Source organism: Lissotriton vulgaris, chromosome 6, assembly GCF_964263255.1.
Source record: "Lissotriton vulgaris chromosome 6, aLisVul1.2, whole genome shotgun sequence".
Lineage (NCBI taxonomy): Eukaryota > Metazoa > Chordata > Amphibia > Caudata > Salamandridae > Lissotriton > Lissotriton vulgaris.
This window is the reverse complement of record NC_141694.1, coordinates 1,469,725,032-1,469,748,299: the sequence shown is the minus strand read 5'-3', so window position 1 is coordinate 1,469,748,299 and position 23,268 is coordinate 1,469,725,032. Positions and strand designations below refer to the sequence as shown.

General features: G+C 41.7%; 1 protein-coding gene across 4 annotated transcripts in view; it reads left to right on the top strand.

Moving 5' to 3' along the window:
- The window catches only part of CEP68 (centrosomal protein 68), a 131,369-nt gene that overhangs the window by 62,633 nt on the left and 45,468 nt on the right, over positions 1-23,268 (top strand). For all 4 annotated transcript variants that reach the window (XM_086927600.1, XM_086927598.1, XM_086927596.1 and 1 more), the window contains exons 3-5: positions 14,666-16,105; positions 20,986-21,108; positions 22,163-22,259. In XM_086927600.1, the coding sequence (XP_086783726.1) occupies positions 14,666-16,105; positions 20,986-21,108; positions 22,163-22,259 (1,660 nt within the window). The remainder of the gene's footprint in view (positions 1-14,665; positions 16,106-20,985; positions 21,109-22,162; positions 22,260-23,268) is intronic.

Sequence of the window (23,268 nt, the reverse complement as noted above, 5' to 3'; positions counted from 1 at the left end):
CTAATCTGTTGAGAACAGTTGTTATGGGCCTTGTAATGTCCAGGATGGACTATTGCAATGGACTATATATACATTTTCCAAAAGCTCCCCTGAAAACACTTCAGATTCTTCAAAACTCAGCGGTCAGGAGGTTGATGAAACTCATGAGATTCCATGCTGCTGGTCTAGCCTTGGTGATTCTACACTGGCTCCCTGTTCACAAGAGGATACTGTTCAAAGCTCTTTGTATCACCTACAAAGCGCTCCAGGGACCTGGTCCAGCTTTTCTAAGAGAAAAGCTTAATGGTGTGCCCCTGATAGGACTCTTTGTTCCAGTGCGGGTAGAAATCTGGTGGTGCCGTCGTACAAATTTGTCTCTCGGGGAGGTAGGAGTTTTGTGGTTCGCACCGCTTAAAACTGGAACTTGCGTTCTCTGGAAATAAAATGTGCTTCCTCTGTTCTGAGCTTTCGCATGTCTTTAAAAACCTGTTTTTTATGAAACAATAACTGCTCTTTCTGTTACCAGGTGACTTCGCACGTTTTCCACATGGGATGTTTTATCTTTGGATTCTGTGTCGGATATTAGTGGGGTATATTTCTAATGTTCAGATGCATGTACTACGCATGTCTACGCTGTAGACCGGAACAGAGACCTCTTTCTTAGTAGGCGACAGATCTCACCTGCTTGTATTGTTGGACTGGGAAAGAGAAAGTCTGGACATCTCAGCAAGGTAGTAAGTGGAGAAGCCAAGTATACGCTGAACCCGTCTTATAATGTTACAAAAATCTTTTACATATGAGTACGCCATTATAAGACCCCTTGTCAAAGCTGCAAAAGCACTCTTCACACACCACAGTCTAAACTAAAATGCTCCAAGCCAGAGGTTTAGGTGCTGCTGTGAGTTCATCTGCCAATCTGAGACTTTCGAACCACAAGTCGTGGCAGGGGACAAACCACCTTTTGTGTTGCTCACTGCATGCTTTAGGATTTTTTGTTGTTGTCTCAGAACAGGGTGCTGTGCTTACCACTGCCATGTATTGTTGCACTCTGATGCCTTTTTGGGTGTAGTCCGTGTTATGAGGGCTAATGGTGCTTAAACATGCTTGTTTTCATTTATGGGTTTCTCCGTGTAGGTTTTTCAATGGCATCAGCTTTGCCATTTCTTTTTAGATTTCGCCTGGCGTAGTAATTGCTGTCTGCTGAGCTCGTCCAGTAGGGTACAATAGGTCTCACATTTGTGAGAGATTAAGCTATTGGCAATGTAAATGACAATGACATTTATTTATCTGTTTTCAAAAGCAACACATAAATACAAATTTTGTCATTTACAATGCCAATAGCTCTAACTTTTGCAAAGGCGAAACCGTTGGATTGTAAATGCTTGTTTATTCCTGGGGCTGGATGAAAGTCTTTGTAAGAAACTCAAAAAAATTGAAAATGCAGTACGTTTTCTCTAGCCTATGAGGCCCTAACATTCATGCATGCGCTACCAGTGACAAAGAGGGTGATCTTTAAGTCCCTGTGTCTTATATTTGAAGCAGTACAAAAGTGGGTGGTGTTGGACGGAGCATCTGAATCAATCAAACACTCACGCCCAGTCAAAAGATCTGGTTTTAATCCATCACCGTTCTTTAGCTCACTCTGCCACCCCAGTTCAGACATGGCTATATGCAAATCAGTCTGACCCTGTGCCTCATGGGAACAGTCCAGCCCGAACTGCCAAGCCATGTCTTCCCTGGACCGGAAACAAGCTTCCGAGGACCGGTTTCTGGCATTCCAGCCGTCTTCAGCCCGGCTTGCTTGAATCCAGTGGCAAAGTGAGCAAGGGACTCACGTCTGAGCATATCCTGCCACACTTATGGCGGCCAAAAGCGGTACAAAAGGGGGTGGTGATGGACGGAGCATCTGAATCAATCAAACACTCACACCCAGTCAAAAGATCTGGGTTTAATCCATCACTGTTCTTTAGCCCACTCTGCCACCCCAGTTCAGACATGGCTATTTGCAAATCAGTTTGACCCTGTGCCTCATGGAAACAGTCCAGCCCGAACTGCAAAGCCATGTCTTCCCTGGACCGGAGACAAGCTTCCGAGGGCCGGTTTCAGGCATTCCAGCCGTCTTCAGCCCGGCTTGCTAAGACGGCTGGAATGCCAGAAACCTGTCTTCGGAAGCTTGTTTCCGGTCCAGGGAAGACATGGCATGGCAGTTCGGGCTGGACTGTTCCCATGAGGCACAGGGTCAGACTGATTTGCATATAGCCATGTCTGAACTGGGGTGGCTGAGTGGGCTAAAGAACGGTGATGGATTAAACCTAGATCTTTTGACTGGGTGTGAGGGTTTGATTGATTCAGATGCTCCGTCCATCACCACCCCATTTTATATTTGAAGCAGTTCATCACAGTGGCCATGAGTACTTGATCTAGAAATTTCACAATTATCTACAGTCTGCTCTCCTCTGGAGTGCAGCTGCTGGTTGTGCTAGATTTAAACAGGCTTTCTCAGGTGGTAAAGCCTTTCGGTGAGGGCAGAAAAGTTCTGGAATGGGCTATTGGGTCCTTTATGACTTGCCTCTGCCTTACTAAGGTTCAGGAAGGCTTTGAATCCCTGCCTTTTCAATAACTAGGACTTGTCGAGCTGATCCCCCCCCCCCCCCCCCCCCCCCGTTGGTTAATGGTGCTGTCCCTATGCCTTCATTTGGATGCTTTCTTCCATGCGTTTACTGAGCGCCAGGACACCTTTCAAGGTATATGCCGCACTTTACAAATCTGATAACATTACAGAAGTATTGTACTCCTCTTTTAAAACTACATGTTTGTTTTTAGGGACTTGTGCCTTCTGCAAATAGAAAGGGTAAAGAGCAACGTATAGTAAGGTGTGAACGAAACCGGACAGCAGAAATGTCTGAGGATTTGTAGTAGAATGGGATGAGATGCATTAAAAAGCAATTAACTGAATATTCGTCAAATTATTTTATTAAGCTGTTTTCTTGAATCGAGCTTCTCAATTACTATGCCAACGCATATATTATGAAACATTCAGGAACAGCATTGCAGAGATAAACTAAGGGGAGGAAGGAAGGGTGAAGTAGTCAAATTTAGGACCATGCCAAGGAATGCAAACAAAGGTTCATTTTGTCGTTTCATGTGATTCTTATTGTTTTCCTCTTATATCCATGGAGACTAACAAGGCTCTAGCCTAAGGTTGGAATCGGAAAAATGGTTTGGTACTCTGATAACCAAATCGTGGCTGTGCTGTCAGTGAGGCTGGTCAAGGCTCATCATACCTTGATGAGAAAGATCGCAAGGTGCTTAAATAACCAGTAAATGATTGGACTGTTCATTTTGCAATTGGCAAGCAAAAAATGCATGGAATTGGGAATCACGTAAGCACAGAAAAAGGATCAAGCTTAGGATCAGGATAAAAATAAAGACAAGGTGATCCAAAAAGTGGCCTCTTGCTCAGAGGCACTGGTTGGAGGTCTCATGTAGAACTGGGCAAGCAAAATGGCATGCCTGTCAAATGGCTTGTCTAGACTCAGACAACTCCACGCCCCCAACAAGGCTAAGCTGACTGCACAAAACAGGCTGGGACATGGGAATATTCTTTTCAGAGCAAGCTTAAAGTAACAGTGTTTTGTTAGGAAGAGATGAGTGCAAGCTCGGGTACGACTTCGAGCTGACACGAGAGTCCTGGTGTTAGAGTAACAGGGGCATCTAGTGTAACATCTAATGTTTGTGGGTAAAGACATTCAGAAGGGCATAGATGTCTGGTGGAGATGGAGGAAATGGATATGGGAAAATAAACTAGTCAATGAGGAGAAATGCATTATTGTTTCTGTTATCGGATTTCTTTGACATTTCTTTAGGCGATGATTCAATTTGGGCAGCAAAATAGATTTTTTGTATCAGCAGATTCAGCATGTGCTTTTGTGCCTTTTCCACCTCTTCTGTGGTTGTTTATTGGTCGTAAGCATGGTTTCGGATGGATTCTTAGCCGTAATCGGATAGGAGCTTTAGGAATTTGAAAAGAAAATTAATGTGAAAAAACACATCCAAATACTTTATTTTTATGTTTTATGGTTGCTCGCAATTTTTGGACTTATGATGTGAGAGCATGCCGCCCACCCCTCTCTGCATGTGTTTTCGTCCTTTTGTCAAACTAATTTGCATATTTGTGTTTTAGGGGAACCCACAGTAGTAGTGCACACAACGTGAAGAGATGGCATAAATGTCAATGCACTACAGCTTTACACCACCCCCTTGTGTGATTTCAAAAATATAATAGCAGAGTTGGCAAGCAACCTTTAATGTTACAGGCCTGGCTGCAGTCGTATCATGTCAGACTAAAGTCGTTTTTGATATTTATAGGCCTGTCACTTAAATTAAATCAGCCTATAAAGTGTATCTTTCAGCTCCTAATGTTAAATTGCATAATGTTCAGGCGTGAAACATGCAGGTTGTGCAGAACGTTTCCTTAGCTGCTGCAAAATCACGCAGCAGCTTTTTTTTGTGTGTGTTCAGAAACAAGGTTTTCAAATGAGTGTTTTTGTGAGCATTGTTGTGTTTATCAATTATTTCTGTTAATTGTGCAGTCTTTTGCTTCCAGATTTTCCTAGAACTCGGCGGACTAGTGATCATTCCTCTGCCTCAAAAAACATGAGCCCCCCCCCTCTCCCAGTATCAAATCCCTTCAGTTTTGTAATGTAGCAGTAACTATTAGGTATCTTTAATTCGGGTTTAGTCACCAGAATTTAGAGAGAGGCAAAAATTCCTACCCCGACAGGGATATAATAAATTATTTATATTTGGTATTTTGTGCATGGAGGTATTATAGCTGAAACTACTTTTAAGTGAAACTCAAAATAAGAGGTAATCGGTGAAGTATCTGTTGCTCTCCTGTCTCATGGTTGGGCCACCTCCTTGGTTTCATACGAAATAAAGAAATCAAGTCTTTACGTGATTAGCTAATGTATTGCAAACGTGTGCACTGGTGAATCACCTGTTCTTAGTACAGCCATAGTCCTCATAAAACCCTTTATTTGGGTTCCAAATGACCTTAAAAAGTACAACACATCACACTTAAAACAATTCATGGGAATAAATTAAAGCACACATGGAGTCAAAACGTCTCCTTAGAATCCAATGCAATTTCATACAAATAGAACCCATTGCCAGATCTAAAACATCGTATACTATGGACTGTATGAAAAAAGAAAAAATTGCGAAGATATAAGACCAAATGACAATGAGCAATTATCTGTTTTTTTTTCATAACATGGAGATTACGAGTGAACATAGCTCCCAATAATACTTATCAGCAGTAGCAATAACTTTCTAAACCGTGCCCCAGGCCTAAGCCTAGTAGTTGCCAATACACAAGTGTAGACAATCAAATATCACTGGGTAAGGATCTTGGGGAGGTGCAAAGGCAAGGTAAGATGATAACAACGCACATAGGTTCTTGATATTTCATGAGAGCAGTGTCAGATCTCAATAGGCAGTACTATTGGCAGTTGCAGGAGTGCAGTATGGCCACATACACAAGAACAAACGTTAAACGACTGCAAATGCAGTTTCCAACTAATAAGGCCCAGGCAGGCCATGCTAATTGACAGCGGAGAAGTATCATTCACACATGTGGTACAAGCTCCCTTTTAGCAGAATAAAAAAAAACGTAGCAGCTCTAAAATGGCTAACAATAAATACAAATTTAACCTATCTTTACATAATAATCAGGGATTTGAGTATACAATTGTAGCACCTCTAGCATAGGACTGCACCCACAGACCAAGACTACTATAGGAATCTTGAGAGAGCAAACAGCATATGCTCTAATGTGTCATATTTTAATATGTGCAAAGTCAACATACTGACTCGCACTTTTGTTACGGCTTAATGGGAGAATCTACCTAAACCTCGGAGTTTTGTATGTGTGGCACAGTAATAAAAAATTTACCTCAGTTTCCACTGTGTTGGGGCAGAAGGGGCAATCCCCTGTCACTTCCCCTCCTTGCCCCACTTCGAAGTAAAAGTCCTGAGAGGTAAAGTACCAACTCAAAAGCAAATGTACAGAGACTTTCCCCAAGACGGATGCTTCTGTCCAAGAAAGGCTCAAAAATCGGGGTGCATTTGTGACTTCGATAGCTAGATCTTAGATATAGCCGTCGTCTTATTGTTGCAATCAATCAATCAAGCATGTCGCGTACTCAAAGGTAAAGAGGTGATAATCTGCAAAAATTTAGTTGGGAACCTTCATGTTAGTATTTTACTTTAAAATTCACAAAGAAGTGTGCCTGGTTTTGCAACAGAAACAGGACCAGTGACTAACACATAGCCAAATGTTATCCTGTATGTTAACAAGTGCATATGTAGTGGAACTGCTAGGAAAGGGATTCTTTTAGGACTTTTATTTGTTTATCACACTGCAGACAGAGTGACTATGACTCCCAGTTCTGATGAATTCCCTGGAGCCCCTTTTGGGAACCATAACGTGCAGAAACATGTAGACCATTGAGAGGGATATATTTATTTTTTTCAAAAACCTGGTCCTCGTTTTAACTCGATCCACAGTCCATCAAGAACTACGCCACCTCTTCAGATTGCTTCCTTTATCACGCTGCTCCTCTGAAGACGTTTTGATCTGTGATAAGCCCTGAAGAAGTTCCTCTTAGGGACGAAACGCATCGGCTGTATGGTGTCTCAATGTTCCACTATGAAATAAAAGAAACGAAACTGAAGAACTCTGATCTTCTTCTGATTCGTTTCTAAATATAGACTAAAATCTCAACTTGTTTTACGTTAGATTTCTGTGGTGCATCTGTGCTGTTATTTTGAACTTGTTGTGATCCTTAGGGGATCAAGTACTGTTACAGTGGGTGCTATCCAGTATGCTCACAAACCCCTATGAAATCTGTGGGGCACTAATCACTATCCGGAGCTATTTGATGTTAGGTACTGAACTCTAGAAGGTTCCACTGTAAAAAAAAAATCCTTGTGCCTTTCTGGGAGAGTTAACGTCCGAACCCCCGACGCATCTACTGTTAAAGTACCTACACGTGATGGGGGCGGGTTCTCACATAACACACTGGCTGGTGACTGCCCTGCTCATGCATACTTTGAAACCAATGTTGGCACTCTGCATCCGCTGGGAAACAGACAGAGGCCGACCCTGGATGGATAAGGAATGGTCTACAGTCTTAGCTGGTGCTACATATATACCCAGGAATTCCAGCTTCAAATTAATACAAACGTATATAATACACAGGGCCTATCTATCCCCAGACAAAATGAATAGCTATTTTCACACTACCACAGCAGAATGCCCATGCTGTCGGCAGTCCTACGTGGACCTGCTTCACATCCTTTGGTCTTGCCCCTCCCTTCAAGGTTATTGGAATGAGGTCGCTGCAGCCCTGATGCATTGCACCAACGCCTCCTTTTCGCCCTCATGGGAAATATGCATTTTAGGGGTGCAGGCCAGAACTAAATAAATTGTGTTACATCTAGATTCAGAGACCTAGGTTTAATAACTGCCAAGCGCTTAATTACAAAACGGTGGAAGCAGGCTGACCCCCAGATAGAAACAGCTAGAAGAGTTCACTTAAGATATGGGCACAGGCAGAAAGTAGAGCGCTACACAGGGAGGAGACGGCGGGGCTCCGCAAGTACCCCATAGCGCAACAATGGGACGTCATGCTTGCGGCCTTCAGGAATGAAATAAGCGGGGAGGGCAGTGACACTTAGTTAGTGACTAAATGGTATGCTACTTGAGGGTCGCGGGTGGCAGGGAGAGGGATGGAGGTGGATGTCTGTGGTAGTTCACTGGACGATACCCCCTTGGTGGTAGTCTGAGATACTGAGGTCCCTGTTATTTCCTGTCCCGACGCCTAGTGCTGCAGCATCGACCTGCCGCATCCGCATGAGTCCGCATTGAGTCCCCAAGTAGTTATTTATGCTATAACCGGTCCCACACTCAGTAAGGCAATAGTTAACATATTTTTTCCAAATAGCAGTCTTTGTGTTGTTGTTTAGTACGTTAATTTAGATAAAATATGCTTTATTGATGTAACTATTGTTATAATCATTTGTCATCACTTTTCCTCTTTAGCAAAGCCTGCTCTGTTGTAATATTGAATAGGCCACATGTATGGATCTCCAGCGCCTGGTAATGTCGTGTCCATTAGACGCAAAGGACTTGAATACTGTGGGTAATGTTAGCATGTGAAGTTAGAATATGCCCCTTTGTTCTCTTTTTAACTTTGTTGTAGTGTAGACACTTGGAGGCTATTGAGATACGTAGTGGGCAGGCGGTTGCAACAATATATGGGAAACTGTTTATTAGATATAAGCTAATATGAGATTGTGCATGTGAAATCGTGCTGCGGTAGTAGGAGCAGCTGTTTTCTTATAATGAGGTTTTGATGACGATTGCATGCGGATATATTTACTGTATTCTTCACAATTTTTGCTTTCCCATGATTGGAATAATATGAAAAAGACCGATAAAGATATTTAAAAAAAAATATCTGTTCTTTAACATTTAATGGAGGGACTGCAGAGACCTAATACTGCGAAGGACAAAGCAGGGCCATCGTGGTGTGTTGGCCTTCTTGTGTACAACAGCATAAAAGAAATGGCAGAGGGGGCCTAAGAGAATCTACCCAGGAAGTTTCCAGTTTACTTGTGAAGTAGAGCTCACAGCTGGATAGAGGGCTTGCTCTCCTTCATGAAGGTCTTGCACAAAGATTTGCTGTCCAAATCATTAGTTTCCACTAACGGACAGGCTTGGGGGTTGGGGGCAGTTGTCAGAGCTGACAGAGTGAAGGGGTTTACATATGCAATTGGCAATGTGGATGTGTAGGGGATGCTCTAGAGCACAGCGTGGAGCATATGTCCTCCTCCGTGCAAGACCTGGAAGTGTTCAGAGGCACTGTGATCAGCAGTGTTTTGAAGCTGATGAGAGGGTGTAACCTATTGCCAATGTATGAAAAGGAGGGCACTTGTTTGACAGCCCTGCCGGTCCCTAAGGGGATCCTTGTGACTGCACAAAACAATGCCATTTGGAGAATTTTAAGTGAGGTTCTTGATGAATGTTTGCTGCCTGTTTTCCTGTTTTCCTGCTGTTATTGACTGAGCACTAGCAGATTTACGTTTGGATCTTCGACAGGAGGGACTGTGATGGTTGTTCTGCGTTCAGCAGATCTGGGAATCCTATTCCTCAGGAGGCCGTAAGGAGAAGAGGGCCTTGCTGGCAATTAAGAAAGATTTGGACTCTCTTTGGATCAAGGCCACAGTTGAGAACACCGCAAAAATTACAAAATGTATGACAGACTACTGAGAATGATCTTTTTTTACAATTGCGAGAATCAAGAGGGAGAGAGAGGACCAGATAGCTAGTCCAGATCCCCGGTTTATATGTCAGTAAATCAAAAAGAGACTAGCTAGGAATGGGGTTAGTATGACATTAATATTATAACCGTCATGGTGACTCAGTATTGTTTTGTCAATTAGTGATGGCACCTGTTGGGTGTCTTTAGAAAGCCCTCACCCACCAACCTAGTTGGTGGCATGCTTCATCATCGGGCCCACCCAGTGACACCTAGCGTGTCCCGGGTGTGCTACGACGCCTGATTACAGCGGAGCAGGTATGTCACTGTGTGTGCGGTGAAGGGTGTTAAGTTTGTGAGGTTAAAACGGCTTGGCGGAGGTCCCAGGGGGTGAGGATACTTTATTAAATGGGCCTCCGTCAGCGGTTAAAAATAAGGCTGTGGGACGTTAGAGGCGGGTTACGACCTCCTACGTCCTTAGAGTGTCAACATGTTTCAGCCAGCGCCTTATTACTAATCTGGCTTTCTTCAGGACAATAAAAATATGTGTAGTTAAAATTGGGGGTTTGTGTAGTGTAGTCTATGTGTCTACACGCCCTAAAGTGTATCTAACTGTGAGAGGGGGGATTCCCTTTTCAAGATCACGCTATTTTTGGCTTGCTTTAGCTCCAAGGTTATTGAAGTGGCAAGGGGTGGCCAGGATTTCTGGCCAGCACCGGCGTGGGACCTGTTGTGCCCGGTTCTGCGAAGGAGGCACAACCGGTCCCACGCTGGTGCTGGCCAGAAATCCTGGCCACCCCTTGCCACTTCAATAACCTTGGAGCTAAAGCAAGCCAAAAATAGCGTGATCTTGAGAAGGGAATCCCCCCTCTCACAGTTAGATACACTTTAGGGCGTGTAGACACATAGACTACACTACACAAACCCCCAATTTTAACTACACATATTTTTTATTGTCCTGAAGAAAGCCAGATTAGTAATAAGGCACTGGCTGAAACATGTTGACACTCTAAGGACGTAGGAGGTCGTAACCCGCCTCTAACGTCCCACAGCCTTATTTTTAACCGCTGACGGAGGCCCATTTAATAAAGTATCCTCACCCCCTGGGACCTCCGCCAAGCCGTTTTAACCTCACAAACTTAACACCCTTCACCGCACACACAGTGACATACCTGCTCCGCTGTAATCAGGCGTCGTAGCACACCCGGGACACGCTAGGTGTCACTGGGTGGGCCCGATGATGAAGCATGCCACCAACTAGGTTGGTGGGTGAGGGCTTTCTAAAGACACCCAACAGGTGCCATCACTAATTGACAAAACAATACTGAGTCACCATGACGGTTATAATATTAATGTCATACTAACCCCATTCCTAGCTAGTCTCTTTTTGATTTACTGACTTTTTTTTACAATTGTCATTGGATGAATGACATCCTGCTTGGACAACGGATACCAGTTTGTACACAAGCTGTTGCAGGATTGAACTTTTCCCAATAACCTGCAGCATTTCCCAAGGCATTTCCCAAGGTGGAGAAGCGTGGCTCAATGGTTAGAGCGGCAGACCCTGATGCAGAGGTCTGGCCCGGGACCAGCGTTCAATTCCACCCTCTGCGGCTCTTGGACACAATTTCCCCGGACCTGATAATTCTTGCCTCGGTGCCTAGTCTAATCATGGGTCCCACTCTGTGACTCTGGGAAATAGCTTGCTTAATCTCCACAACGGCCCCAGCAGCGCTTGGATGCCTGGCTTCACCTTGGGGGTGCCCAGGAGTGGACATTTCACAGGAAAGCCAGGAAGGGTTCCACAGCGGTATGAATACAGCGCTACGAGACCTCAGGGTAGAAGGCGCTATATAAATACAAACACATTTACACATTTACATTTACGTTTACATCCTATGTCTAGTGTTTCTCTCTCTGTCTCTCTGTCTCTCTCTAAAACGCGTTGCACTAGTCATGAAAGACAAGAATGTCAAGGTTCATCACTTCTAACTAAAGTCATCTTGGATAGAAAAATCTACCATCTTAAAGACTGCCCGCCACAATGCAGGCCCGGAGTTTTAAGGCCTTCCTGTATGTCTAAACCTTGAAGTTAGTTTGTCATAATTACAAATGGCAGCAAAGGCTGTCCCACAACTCTAAACCTCAATAGCCTCAGTGTACAACTTGCTGATCGTACTATATTTTTCAGAATTTATATTCATACTAGCCTTGGCTTTATATTCATACCCCCGACCTGCAATCCACAATCCAGGTAATCATCGGGACCAGAACTGAGCCCTCTGTCCAAAAACCCCTCAGACCCCCCTCCTCTCTCCTCACCATCCCCATAGAACCAATGAAGGAGACCCACTGCACTAACTGCAAGCTCAAAAACGCCAGGTCTGCCTCGAAACATGCAACAGAGCTAGCAGAAGCCATCCTCTCCCATGACATTGACATTGCCTTCATCACCGAGACCTGGCTCAATGATTCCTACCATCCGATCCTGGACATGCTCGTCCCACCGGGGTTCTCTATCATCAAGAAAGATAGAATAGACCAAAAAGGCGGAGGGGTGGCAATCATCCACAACAAGAACCTATCGGTGTCCGAAACTGATAACTTCATATACAACTCATTTGAATGCCTCTCCGCCAACATCAAAACCACCAACAATAACCTAGTGCACTTCCACCTCCTGTACCACTTCCCAGGCAACTCCGTCTCTTTCACAGAACACCTATCTGACCTAATCGCACATTGCTCGCTCAAAGATTCCAACAATATCATTCTAGGTGACCTTAACCTTCACTGGAATGATAAGAACAGTGCTCCTGTACAAAGCTTAAATAACCTTCTCCTTTCCAACAACCTCACCCGGCACTGTTCTCAAGAAACCCACAACAAAGGAGCTATCCTGGATGCCATCATCGCCAATCATGACGCAATCTCCATAGACCACATCCTGCCCGTCGACTGGTCAGACCATCACCTTATCCTTTTCCACCTCCTCCATCAGACCTTACCTTTGTCCTCCATCTATAACCCCCCTGCATGGTCGAGAAACTTATCGCAGATCATCACAGATGAGTTCGAAGAGAAAATAGCGTCCTGCCTGCCCATCTCCCCGGTAGGCCTCTCCACTGAAGAACTCACAACACACTACAATGTTACCATGTCCTCTATCCTTGACGCACTACCCCCTTTGAAACTGAAAAAATCCAGGAACATTCCCTCCTGATCCTGGTTCAATAAGGACATTAATGAGAAAAGAAGGCAACTCAGAGCCTCTGAACGCCTCTGGAGAAAAGACCCCTCCTCCAACCGTTACGAGGAACTCAGAGCCGCAAGAAGAAAGTACAAACTACTAACAGGGCTACTATGCAGACCACTGCTTCCCAGGATTGTACTTTTACTTTCAGGAAGTGTCTTCTGTCGTGGTAGGAATGTTGTGTGGTCAGGATCTCACCCTGCATCTGCTTTGACAGTTTTCCTAACTCTGTGATGTTGGTATTGGGTAGTGCTTCCATGTAGGGTTGCTATACTTTATTTGGGCTAGTACATTGATGTTTCAGCTTGCTCACTTTACTTGTATTTGAGTAGTGCTGTGTCCTTTGAAAAGGGACAGTATGTCTGCTTCTTAACAGGATTGCTGTATCTGCAAGAGGACCATGCAAGCAAAACAAGAATTTCAGTGGATTGGTACCGACACTTTTCAGAAGTGGTTCTTAGCCAAACGTCACACCCGAAGTATATTCATCAACACCTGCCCTTGTCTATGGGAGTACGGTGGAAAGGGCTATGAACAGTAGCTAAACTGAAAAAGCCATATTTTCTATCCACTCAAGGAGATAAGGAAGTTTGGTACTTGGGGAGCATGGGCAGGATTGGGAGCCATTGACTGTAATGAAGTGTGTATATACTATTCTAACTCCACCCGTGCTTTTGATAGGGTAGATTATATAAAGCGGACCGAGGCAAATATAACTGTACTTTTAGCTTTTCTATATACGCCCTTGTAAGTCCTCACAAAGATAGTGTTTGTCTGTTTCTGACAAGGTTAACCCTCGCTGTGAGGACCGAGTCAGTTCCCACACCTTGCGCTATACACTCACTCTTTCTCTCCCCCAAAACATATTCATACACATTCACCCCGTCACTCATGCTAAACTACACATCCACCCCTTTCTACAAAAACTCAGATCCATACGTTACAAGGCATTCATGCTTGAAAACCAGCTCTGTTGGCTTTATTTGTCCCTGATATTTTAGGATAAAATTGTATAATATTTATTTTTGATATTGATAAAGGTCCTTCACTTTGTAGCGTTTTCTGGTAATATCAGAAAGTGATGTTATGCTAATAAGTCTTAAATGGTGGGAGTTTGAGAAATATCAATATGGCTATACCTCAATGGGTGACCAATGCTCTTTTTTTACTTTATTTTAGTATTACAGGTATGTCCTTTCTGGGTCCTAGTTATCACTTCATTATCGACTCACAGAAGGTACACTACTGAGTAATGCCGCGCCTGGGAAAAAAAATAAACATTTCAAATGCCATGTGAAGATGTTATCCTTTAAAGCGACATCTAAGAAACAAACTGTTGTAGTTAATTTATAAGTAGCAAAAAATAGTGCTTGCAGGTGATGTGAGGTAGAGGTGATGTGAGGTAGGCTGTGTTCTAGATACATTTTTTAGGTTGATGCCTTAAACGTTTTTAGGAGAAAAAAGTTATGATTATCTTAGCGCACATTTATCAAAATATATATTTCTAATTTCAGGAATTATGCATTCTTGTTATAATGCATACTTTTGTAGCAATTTAAATAAGTTCTAAAAAGCGTGTGCTAGACCTTAAGCTGTTCTTCAGATCAAGAAACAACAGTAGCAGAGCGCTCTCTGTGCCATGGATCTGCTGATACCACTGAGCGGAATAGAAGTGGGAGTTGTCTTTGCCACATCCATAGCTCATGCTTAAGTATCATGGCATGTCTGCTTTTTTCTATTTTTTGAAGTATGTTCCTTAAGTTTATGTAGTAAAACTAGCTTGTATCGCACTTATCCGAGGACTTCCCACGACGTAGATATGATGAGTAAATCCAACTTGCAGATATTGGCTCCTAGAAAAAAAGAAACAATGTAGTGTGATGAAACTTTAGCATAAAATGCATAAAAATGTTTAGAACTGCATGATACCCATAAAAATGTTGCAGGCAAACCACCTATTTTTGTCTTCACGCATTGATACATTTATTGTTCATTTCGTAACTCAGCCAAATCATGATTACTTATCTATTGGTTGCATAATACCAAGTTTTTGTTTGTGGGTATACTTTTAATTCATTTTATATCTTTTCTCCTGTCTTGTAATCAGGTTAGTGAGACCCACGTGTCGTTCAGTGAGGAATATCCACAGCAGTCCACATACCAGACACTGACAGAACCTCACTCAAGAGACAACATGGACTTCAGTGGAATTCGAAGAACAGTTCCTTCTTACTCGTCAAGCCCAAAGTGTTCACTTAGCAAAACAATCCATTGTCCTACAAGATCCCCAAGATATTCTAAAAACCGTCTTTCTTTTACCCTTCCAGAACCTTGCGGCCCTCCACAGGAAAGGATACGATCAAGGAGCATGTCCGCAGCAAGACATCCTTCTTCAGAAACATTTACACCTCGGTTTCGACAAAGTCGTGCAGATCTTGTTGATGACTGCTTGGCAGGCTCACGCAGACCAGTGCAACGTAGCTTTAGTAGTGCACTGGAAACGAACAGTAGCTGGAAAGATAATCCTTTTCAGGCAGATTATTGGGCTTGTGCACTTCCTAATATCCCACCACCCTCACCAAACCGTCAATCTCCCCACTGGGATCCAGATAAGGAATATCAGGATTTACTAGATTATACATATCCTTTGAACTCGAAGCAAATACGATCAAAGGAAATCTCCGAAGAGTTTATATCACCTGAACCCTTTTTGCATGATTCCGGCATAGGCCTTGATAGCATTTCTGTTTCGCCAGATGATATGCTACAATCTGGTAGTACGTTTTATGACGATACTCAGCATGCCAAAGGAAGCCACAGCAACTTCGCTGGGAAGTACTTAACCTCCTCACAAGACCTCTACAGAAAACTATCATCTAGCACTGACTGCCTACAGACAGATTCTGTATACCAGCCAATCTCTGCTGGCAAAGCATCCTTTGAAACATATTCCACCAGCAGTGAGAATATCTCCACAGATTTTAAGACACCATTTTTTACGTGCACCTTCTCCAGTTCTGAAACATCGTCTAGTGTGGATGGCAGTGAATGGGGCGGTAAGGATGAACCCACTTGCACCAGTAAGCAGCAGAGGGATGTTGGTTTCGTACCTACCACAAAGGTCCTGCAGTTTAAGAGGGAATGGGACAGCGATGATGAATATCTTTCTCTGCCTCCCAGAGTTAAAGAATTGGAAAATTTAGCTCAACAATTGAAGGAACTTTCAATAACTGCGCAGGAATGTGGTTATGAAAATAAAAAAAGAGACCGCCAACATTGCACCAGAAGCAGTGATAACCTCTCACTAAAATATGGTGATGGGCTGGAAGGAAAATTTGTCTCTGATACCAGAGAGGACACTGAGGACATGGTTGATTATGGATTCCGTTATGATGGACCACACAGGACTAGTGTAAAGAGTTGCAGTCAAGGCCAAGGTGACGCAGCAAGCGGGCTAAGAAGGTTAACCTCCCTGAGGTATATGTTAGACTCCGAGAAAGATGGACAGCAAATTGGAGGGAATGAATCACTTGTCCATTGCATCAAGGTAAAAGCACCATGGGCTTAATAAACAAGAATGAATTATTTGATTCTTTACTCTTGCTCCAAACTGAATATTTGTTTCTAATGTTCATGAAACAGGTAGTGGTTCATTTCGAGTATAGTGCTCAAATGATGATTGTTTCTTCAGGGAGGATATTTCGGGGATTGTTAAATAATATTGCTGATAAGAGTGGCACTGTAGTAACTTGAGGCCAATTTGTGTTAGTGAATGACTGGCATACTTACTTAAAACCAGCCACTTAGTCGTGAAGCTGACCTTTTGGTCATTTTGCTCATCATAGTTCCGGCGTAGGGCTCACTGTGGGTCGTTCCACATAGGAAATCCCAAAGACCAGCAGGCTGGCTCCAAGAGTCGTCTGTTTCTGGCAACTTCAACAAATCCCTCATCCAAATGTTGAAATCTCCATTCTTCGAGGACCACCATTTCAGATTGGTGTCTTTAGACATCCAATATACTTTGGTGGTCAAATCCGCTTCTGTTTGCCCAATCAGCTTCTCTTTTAGTTGGTAATACTCAGGCATTCCCAGTAAACCCCCCCGACCATGAGGTTTGTAATCCTGTTTCTGTGTTACCTTCTTGCCGGTTGGAACACTGCCTGGGAGCAATAGGAAGACCCATTAAGTAGTGTGTAGTGTATTCCTCTGCACAGTTAGAGGTTTCTTTGGTGGTACTATTAGTATTTTAAAAACAAGCTTGTTAATGGTTTTTATTAAACGTTTCTCAGCCTTTTTCCTTTGTAAAGGTCTTTTGGACCAAGAACACACGTGCAAGCACTTGCACACCAATAATGTTGTCTCTAGAGTGGTGTGACCAAATGCTCTTTATTGTCACTTATTTCAGTGGTTAACACTTCAACTGGTTACAGTCTAGCGCACTTGTTTCATCATGTCCTAGAGGACAATGACTTCTTCAGGGCTAGAAGAGATCAATATACAGAGTAATCAGTCCAATGCAGCATTTCTACTTAGTATTTTCGTAAAAAACGTCACTCTCCTGTAGTTCAAAAAACCTTCCAAACACCAGTAAAACAAAGAGTACGTGGGTGAGGGGATAGTGCCATATGCTTGGGCCGTAGACATAAGTAATATTATTAGTAAAATTAGTGAAAATTCACTGTTTCCAGTGTTAATTACATGCCCGGGTACCAATGCAAGACGAAAATCTCTGCTATTCACCAAAGTGCATGTACATTAAATCTATAATAAGAATAGACAAATGTTTACCCTATATTGCCAATTTCGTTCATCAGCAGTCAGAATAGTTCCTGATTTCTTAATTCCAGAGTCTCACCAGACAACAGAGGAAATAGGGCCCAACTCAGTAGGCGTTCTGATCATGATCATAGTACTTTCAGTATAAAACCCATTCTTGTAGACATTGATCGTGGGTAACCAATTTATAGTACGTTCCTAACAGTATGGTGACTAATTAAAGCAAAGGGACGGCTGCCATTATTCAGTAGGTACTTCCATTGTCAATTGCAATGAATCAAAATGAATCCCATGAATTCATAAGAACCTACAGTTGAACTAAAATTGTTGAATAGCAGGGTGGTAAGGGGCTGTTGATTCATAGGGAGGGACCACTCTGACCCAGGATGGTTGACTTGCACCGAGGTGCTGGATGTGACAGCCCCTGAACTGCGACAATGGCGCTAGGTATATGCACACAGAGGACAGCTGCACACTCCTTGTCCTACAGAGCACCCCAGAACAGTTAAACACTACACCAGGGAAGTTTGTTGGTTAATTGCTGATTTACAGAAATACCATACTTTAATAGCCCATTAGGTTGTAGGATATACATGGGAAATTCTGATGTAGTCGGGGCCAGGAACCCTATATGAGGCAACAAAGGGACTGGCCAACGGTGCATGCAAGTGAATGATTTGTTTACCTGAAAAGAACTGCAAGAGAATCTACAGTATTAATGAGGAAGATGTTTTAAATATGGGAATCATGCATAACTGACACTTACTGTTGAAAATGTAAAAAACAATAAAACGGTTCAAAAACAAAAGAACTGCAATTCAACTACCAAGTGGCCTAACAACAAAAGAACAATCTGAGCTTGAGTCTTTGATATCTTCATTGTCAATTGCAATCTCATTCTAATATTGGACACTATGTTCATCCCAAAAGACCATATCTCGCCAAATGCCCTGTAATTAATTAGCTTTTTTGCAATCATCATATGAAGAACCATCCTCCACCTATCCTATCTCTGCTGACATTTCACTATCCTATCTCTGCTGACATTTCACACAAAAAAACATTTGTTGGGAGGGTTACATCCCAATCCAGTCATTATTGCACCAGATGTAATGGGTCCGTGATTGCAATGATACCTACGTCACCTTCTGACATTATTGCATATATGTCTTTCGCAGACTCCTCCAATGAGCAGTTAGTGAGCTACTGCTAACTCTCCGGCTACCTGCAAGAAGCACTCTTGGGTGCAGTGCAGCCTACAAAATTAGACGTTTTTGGTCTGTTTAAATAATATATGTATACTAAAATTGAGAGTGTGTAATCAAGATGATGAAAATGTGTTCTATATGAACTCATAAGCTGACATTTGGAGAAAAAAGGCGACTTTCCAAAATGTGTTTAAAACTAATGTTTGAGTGTTAAAACTTGTGAAATTGGGGAGCCTTATTATTAACACTTCCCATGGTGGCAGGGACATTGCAACTGTAACTTTTATGTTTTCCCAATGTAGCGGCAGTCCAAATTGACAAAGCATTGTTTTTACATTAATGCTGGCAACCCTACCTGGTGTACTGAGGTGCATAGGGGGACCTCTAAAGTAATCTTGTCTGATGTGGTCACTTTTACAACTCTTATAATATATTGGGATGGTTTTCATTGACCATAAGTAACTCTTATTACAGAAATGTTTGAAGACAACTATCATTGCTTCTCATTATGTAGACTGCAAGCATTGGTCTGCTTAACCTTGCAAGATACGTTCTTCAATTTATTATAAACATTCCTAAATCATTTATATGTTCCTTCCTTCTTCCCTGGTATACTGTTCTTGCTCAGACGATATCCTAGCGTGCACATTTTCAGTTCTCTCTATATGATTTGTGGATCATTTCCAAACCTTGCCGACTTGCACATTTAAAATACAGCGTGTAGTCTCTCTCTCTCTCTCTTACACACACCCTCTCTATCTCTCTCTCCATCTCTTTGTCAAGAGAGCGAATCATCTCCTAAAGGGTGCTTCCAATTTTTCCAAAGCCAACCTTTGTTAGTAATGTTGATATTGTAACGTTGCCTAACCCATCAAAAGCTCTTTCCATCCGTCTTAATGTTTCACTTTTTGTAAGTTGGTTTGCCCTGTCTTTTGTCCTCTGCTACTACTCCTTGATAAGGGAAATGACCTCAAAGAAGGTCATAAAGCGTAGTCGGTAGAGATTTTAAAATGTAGTATTCATGAATTCGTGCAGAATTTGAATCAGAAGTTACATAGGTTTCATAATCTCGCAGCACACTACCGCCTTATATAGAGAAGAAATTAAAACGAATACACTACGTAGACATTGCTTTGCATAGAATAGCACACTGCGCACACTTGCAGTTTAACGCACTATCACACAAAAGTGATTTGTCCAGAGCCTCACAATTGTTGGGTAAGTGCTGAGGTTTAGAGCTCTGGTCTCCATGTGCCAGTGATCGCACATTCATCAATAGACTACACCCTTTACATGAGAAAAATTTAAGGTGTAATGATTTGCTGGGGGTAAGTAGTGAAAGAACATCTAACTACTTCTGTTAGTCATAGAATGGAGGATATTTATTCAAACGTCTGTCATTTTCTGTTTCAAATCTTGATTATTGCTAACAAAACGGAAGGCATCCTAAATAAGAATATATATTTTTTTAAATAAATGACGACCTAAAGCAGGAATGGTACTTTTAACAGGTATGTCACAAGTGTAAATCAGTTACATGACCCAGTATGGCCAAAGAGGAAGACATGAATGGTGCCTGAGTGTGTGCAGCGGCTTATCATTGACCTGATATTTATTGATATAATGTGTACTGATGCTAATTTTTGCAGATCAAGTTGTGAGATGGACTAAATTGTGCCTTTAAGGAGGGCGTAAAATTCCTTGGTGGGTCGTTTGTTTTCTGTTTCTTGGAAACAAATATAATGTCATTTTTAAAAATAAGGTACTAGTTTTTGATTGGTAGATGAAAACTTAGCACTGGTGAACAAAATATTTTATATTTTAACAATGAATTTTCTACACTCATGTCCCAAAAAGTCATAAGAAAATCATCACGCTTATGAAATGTCCCGCGAAAAAAATCCAGAAACAATATATTTCTATTTGCCCGCCCATGCATATGAATATTCCAATTGGAAAGGTGGGTTGTTGTTTCTTAGGTAAAAGCTGTTGGGTCATTATCTACCATTGTCATAGTTGATGTGCTTCCTTTTGAGATTTAGTTGTTCCTACTTAATACATTTGTACTGTTGTTGGGATTACCTTTGGATAGATGTATCATTATTTATTTCTTGATTATTGTGAGTTCATTGTATGATTTCCTACATCCCCATTACATCTTGGGAGGTTAAGTCTTATGCTCGGATGTGCTACCATAGGTGAGCCAAGAGTGACTTTGGTTCTTTGCTTTCAATCGCTAGCTAATTTTAGGAGTTGTAGGAACTGGACTGTAGCACATAGAAGTTCCAGTGAAAGAGATTCCTGCTATGCATACTGCCTCACTTCTCGGCATGCTGTATTATTAGCATTGTCAAAAATATGTAATCCACATGCAATCTCAAGACAGACCCCCGCTTACCAATCTTGCAGCCGTTTACTCTTTTGTTTTATTGTCTCTCAATAGATGTTCTGCAGTAAGCTAGAAGATCTGATACAGTGGCTCTATAAAGTTGCAGAGGTTACAGAGAAATGGGTTCCGCCAGAACCTGACGTTGAAAGCATCCAGTCCGCCCTCCAGCTGTATCTTGTAAATATTATATTTTATTCTTGCAAATACATTCTTCTACTGGCCAATCTTTAAATTGTGGGACATTTTTCATATACTGACTAGGAAAAGTTCTAAGTAAGTTTGTTTTTTCAATACGAATGCTGAAGCTATGGTTTGTGTTTCTTACCTTGAACACTGGTAGCCCTAGTATGATAGAAAAAAGCACTCTTCACCAGCAGGCCCGGTGAACAAACCAGCACCATCATCTACGTTTAGGGTCGGTTTGTCAGAGCAGCTATGTTTATAACCTCTTGTTATCGATTGGACAATCTTTATTTGGTCTATACAGATCATAAAAGAAAAATGCACATAAATACCAATATTGTCATTAAAAGCACTGTATAACAGTGACAATACCAAAAGAACATGATTGATACATCACAAATGAAAAAAACACTCAAAAACAGTGCTTTAAAACCGAAAAAAGCAATCGTCATGTGCTAATTAACATACATTTTATACTCCAATCTATCATTCCTTTTCTTAACTGGATAGCCCATTTCAGAAAAGCACAGATTCGAAAACAGACTTCGGACGTACTTAAGACATAACTGGATTTGCATGTTAGGTTCCCTTACTCTCATATTTCTGTTAAAGGCCATAGTCACTGATTTCAGATTTTCTTTATTCTTACACACCTTGCATTTCAAACACATATGTGTGTGTGTGTATATATATATGTGTATATATATATATATATATATATATGTGTATGTATATGTATGTATATATATATATATATATATATATATATATATATATATATATATATATATATATATATATTTTCTAAATGGAGTTTTCACTTACCTGGGATATACTTACATTTTGTTGTAAAGGCATACATATATATGCATGGTAAAGACTGCGTGGTAATAGCTTATGTGGTTCGGCATACATCCAGTATATGAAACAAATGGGTGAAACAACAAGAGACACATAACATTTCACTGACTTTCTCTACCGTTTACAATGATGTTTTTCATTGTTAATGTACGTTAAGACTAAAACAGTTGGTTGTTTTATTGCCTAGAAATTTAAGAAAGATGTAATTGGTCAACAGACAGTGGCCGATAATGTCGTAAAGATGGGGGAAATCCTTCTAGAGACCATGGCAGCAAATTCACCAGGTATTTTTTTCAAATATTTTGTGTCCTTCTCTGCCATGTATGTCAGTTGTTTTGTGTGTGTGTGTGGTGTGGGGAGTGGTAGAGCGAAATGGGCAATGTTGATGTACTTGAATATTGCTGCACATCCAGGATTACCCAAGGCTTTTTTTGATCTTCAGATTGCCATGTTCGTGCCTTTTGTTGCTTCTTTATCTAAGTAGTTTACTGGCTGTTTCAGGTTGCATTGGTTTACAGTGGGACATCAGAAGTACTATTAAGTTATTTCTAGAAAAGTGCCTCAAGTATTTTCCTCAAGTTAATATACCATTTAAAGTCATATTATGGAATGTTAACCCTCATACTTAGAAAATCCCTGATATTTTCAGTATGAAAGCCTGCTTTTATTTGGGTACTTTTTGAGAAAACCGTGCTAGGCTGTGGATTGGCCAGAGGATTTTAGAAAAAACAGGATTGTCTTCACTCTGAAACTCGTTACATTCAATTGTGTTATAGGTCTGGCCAGGTTTTGTTGTTTCATTTATTTTAATACAATACAATTCTTCGTATACATTTTCATATATTGTACAGTAAGCATTTGCAATTAACTGGACAACCAACACTAGTTTAGCCCCTTCTGGCATTCAAGCCTGGGGCTTTCTCAAGACTCGGAGAAAGGATGAAGATCAAATAGTTATGTCGGGTATCACTAAAGTGCATACTGGTCCTATTTTGGGGTTCCAGAGAGCAGTAGGCCCAACTCCCTTGAATGAGCCCTTTTTCACGTTTTGTCATGTGATCAGAATTAATTATGCATACTCATATGGCACAATGACTGCTGAGCCTCGCTTGAAACAAAACATTAGAAAACCGCTTTTTTTAAGCTTTATTAAATCCAAATCTCCGTTTTAATTGATACTAGTGCAAGGGGTATAGAGTTTTATTTCCATGGAATGATAATTGTAGGACGATTGTGGCATTTTCCTCTTTCCCTTCAAGGAGTTGAGGTCTGCCACTTAGACAGTAGAGGTAA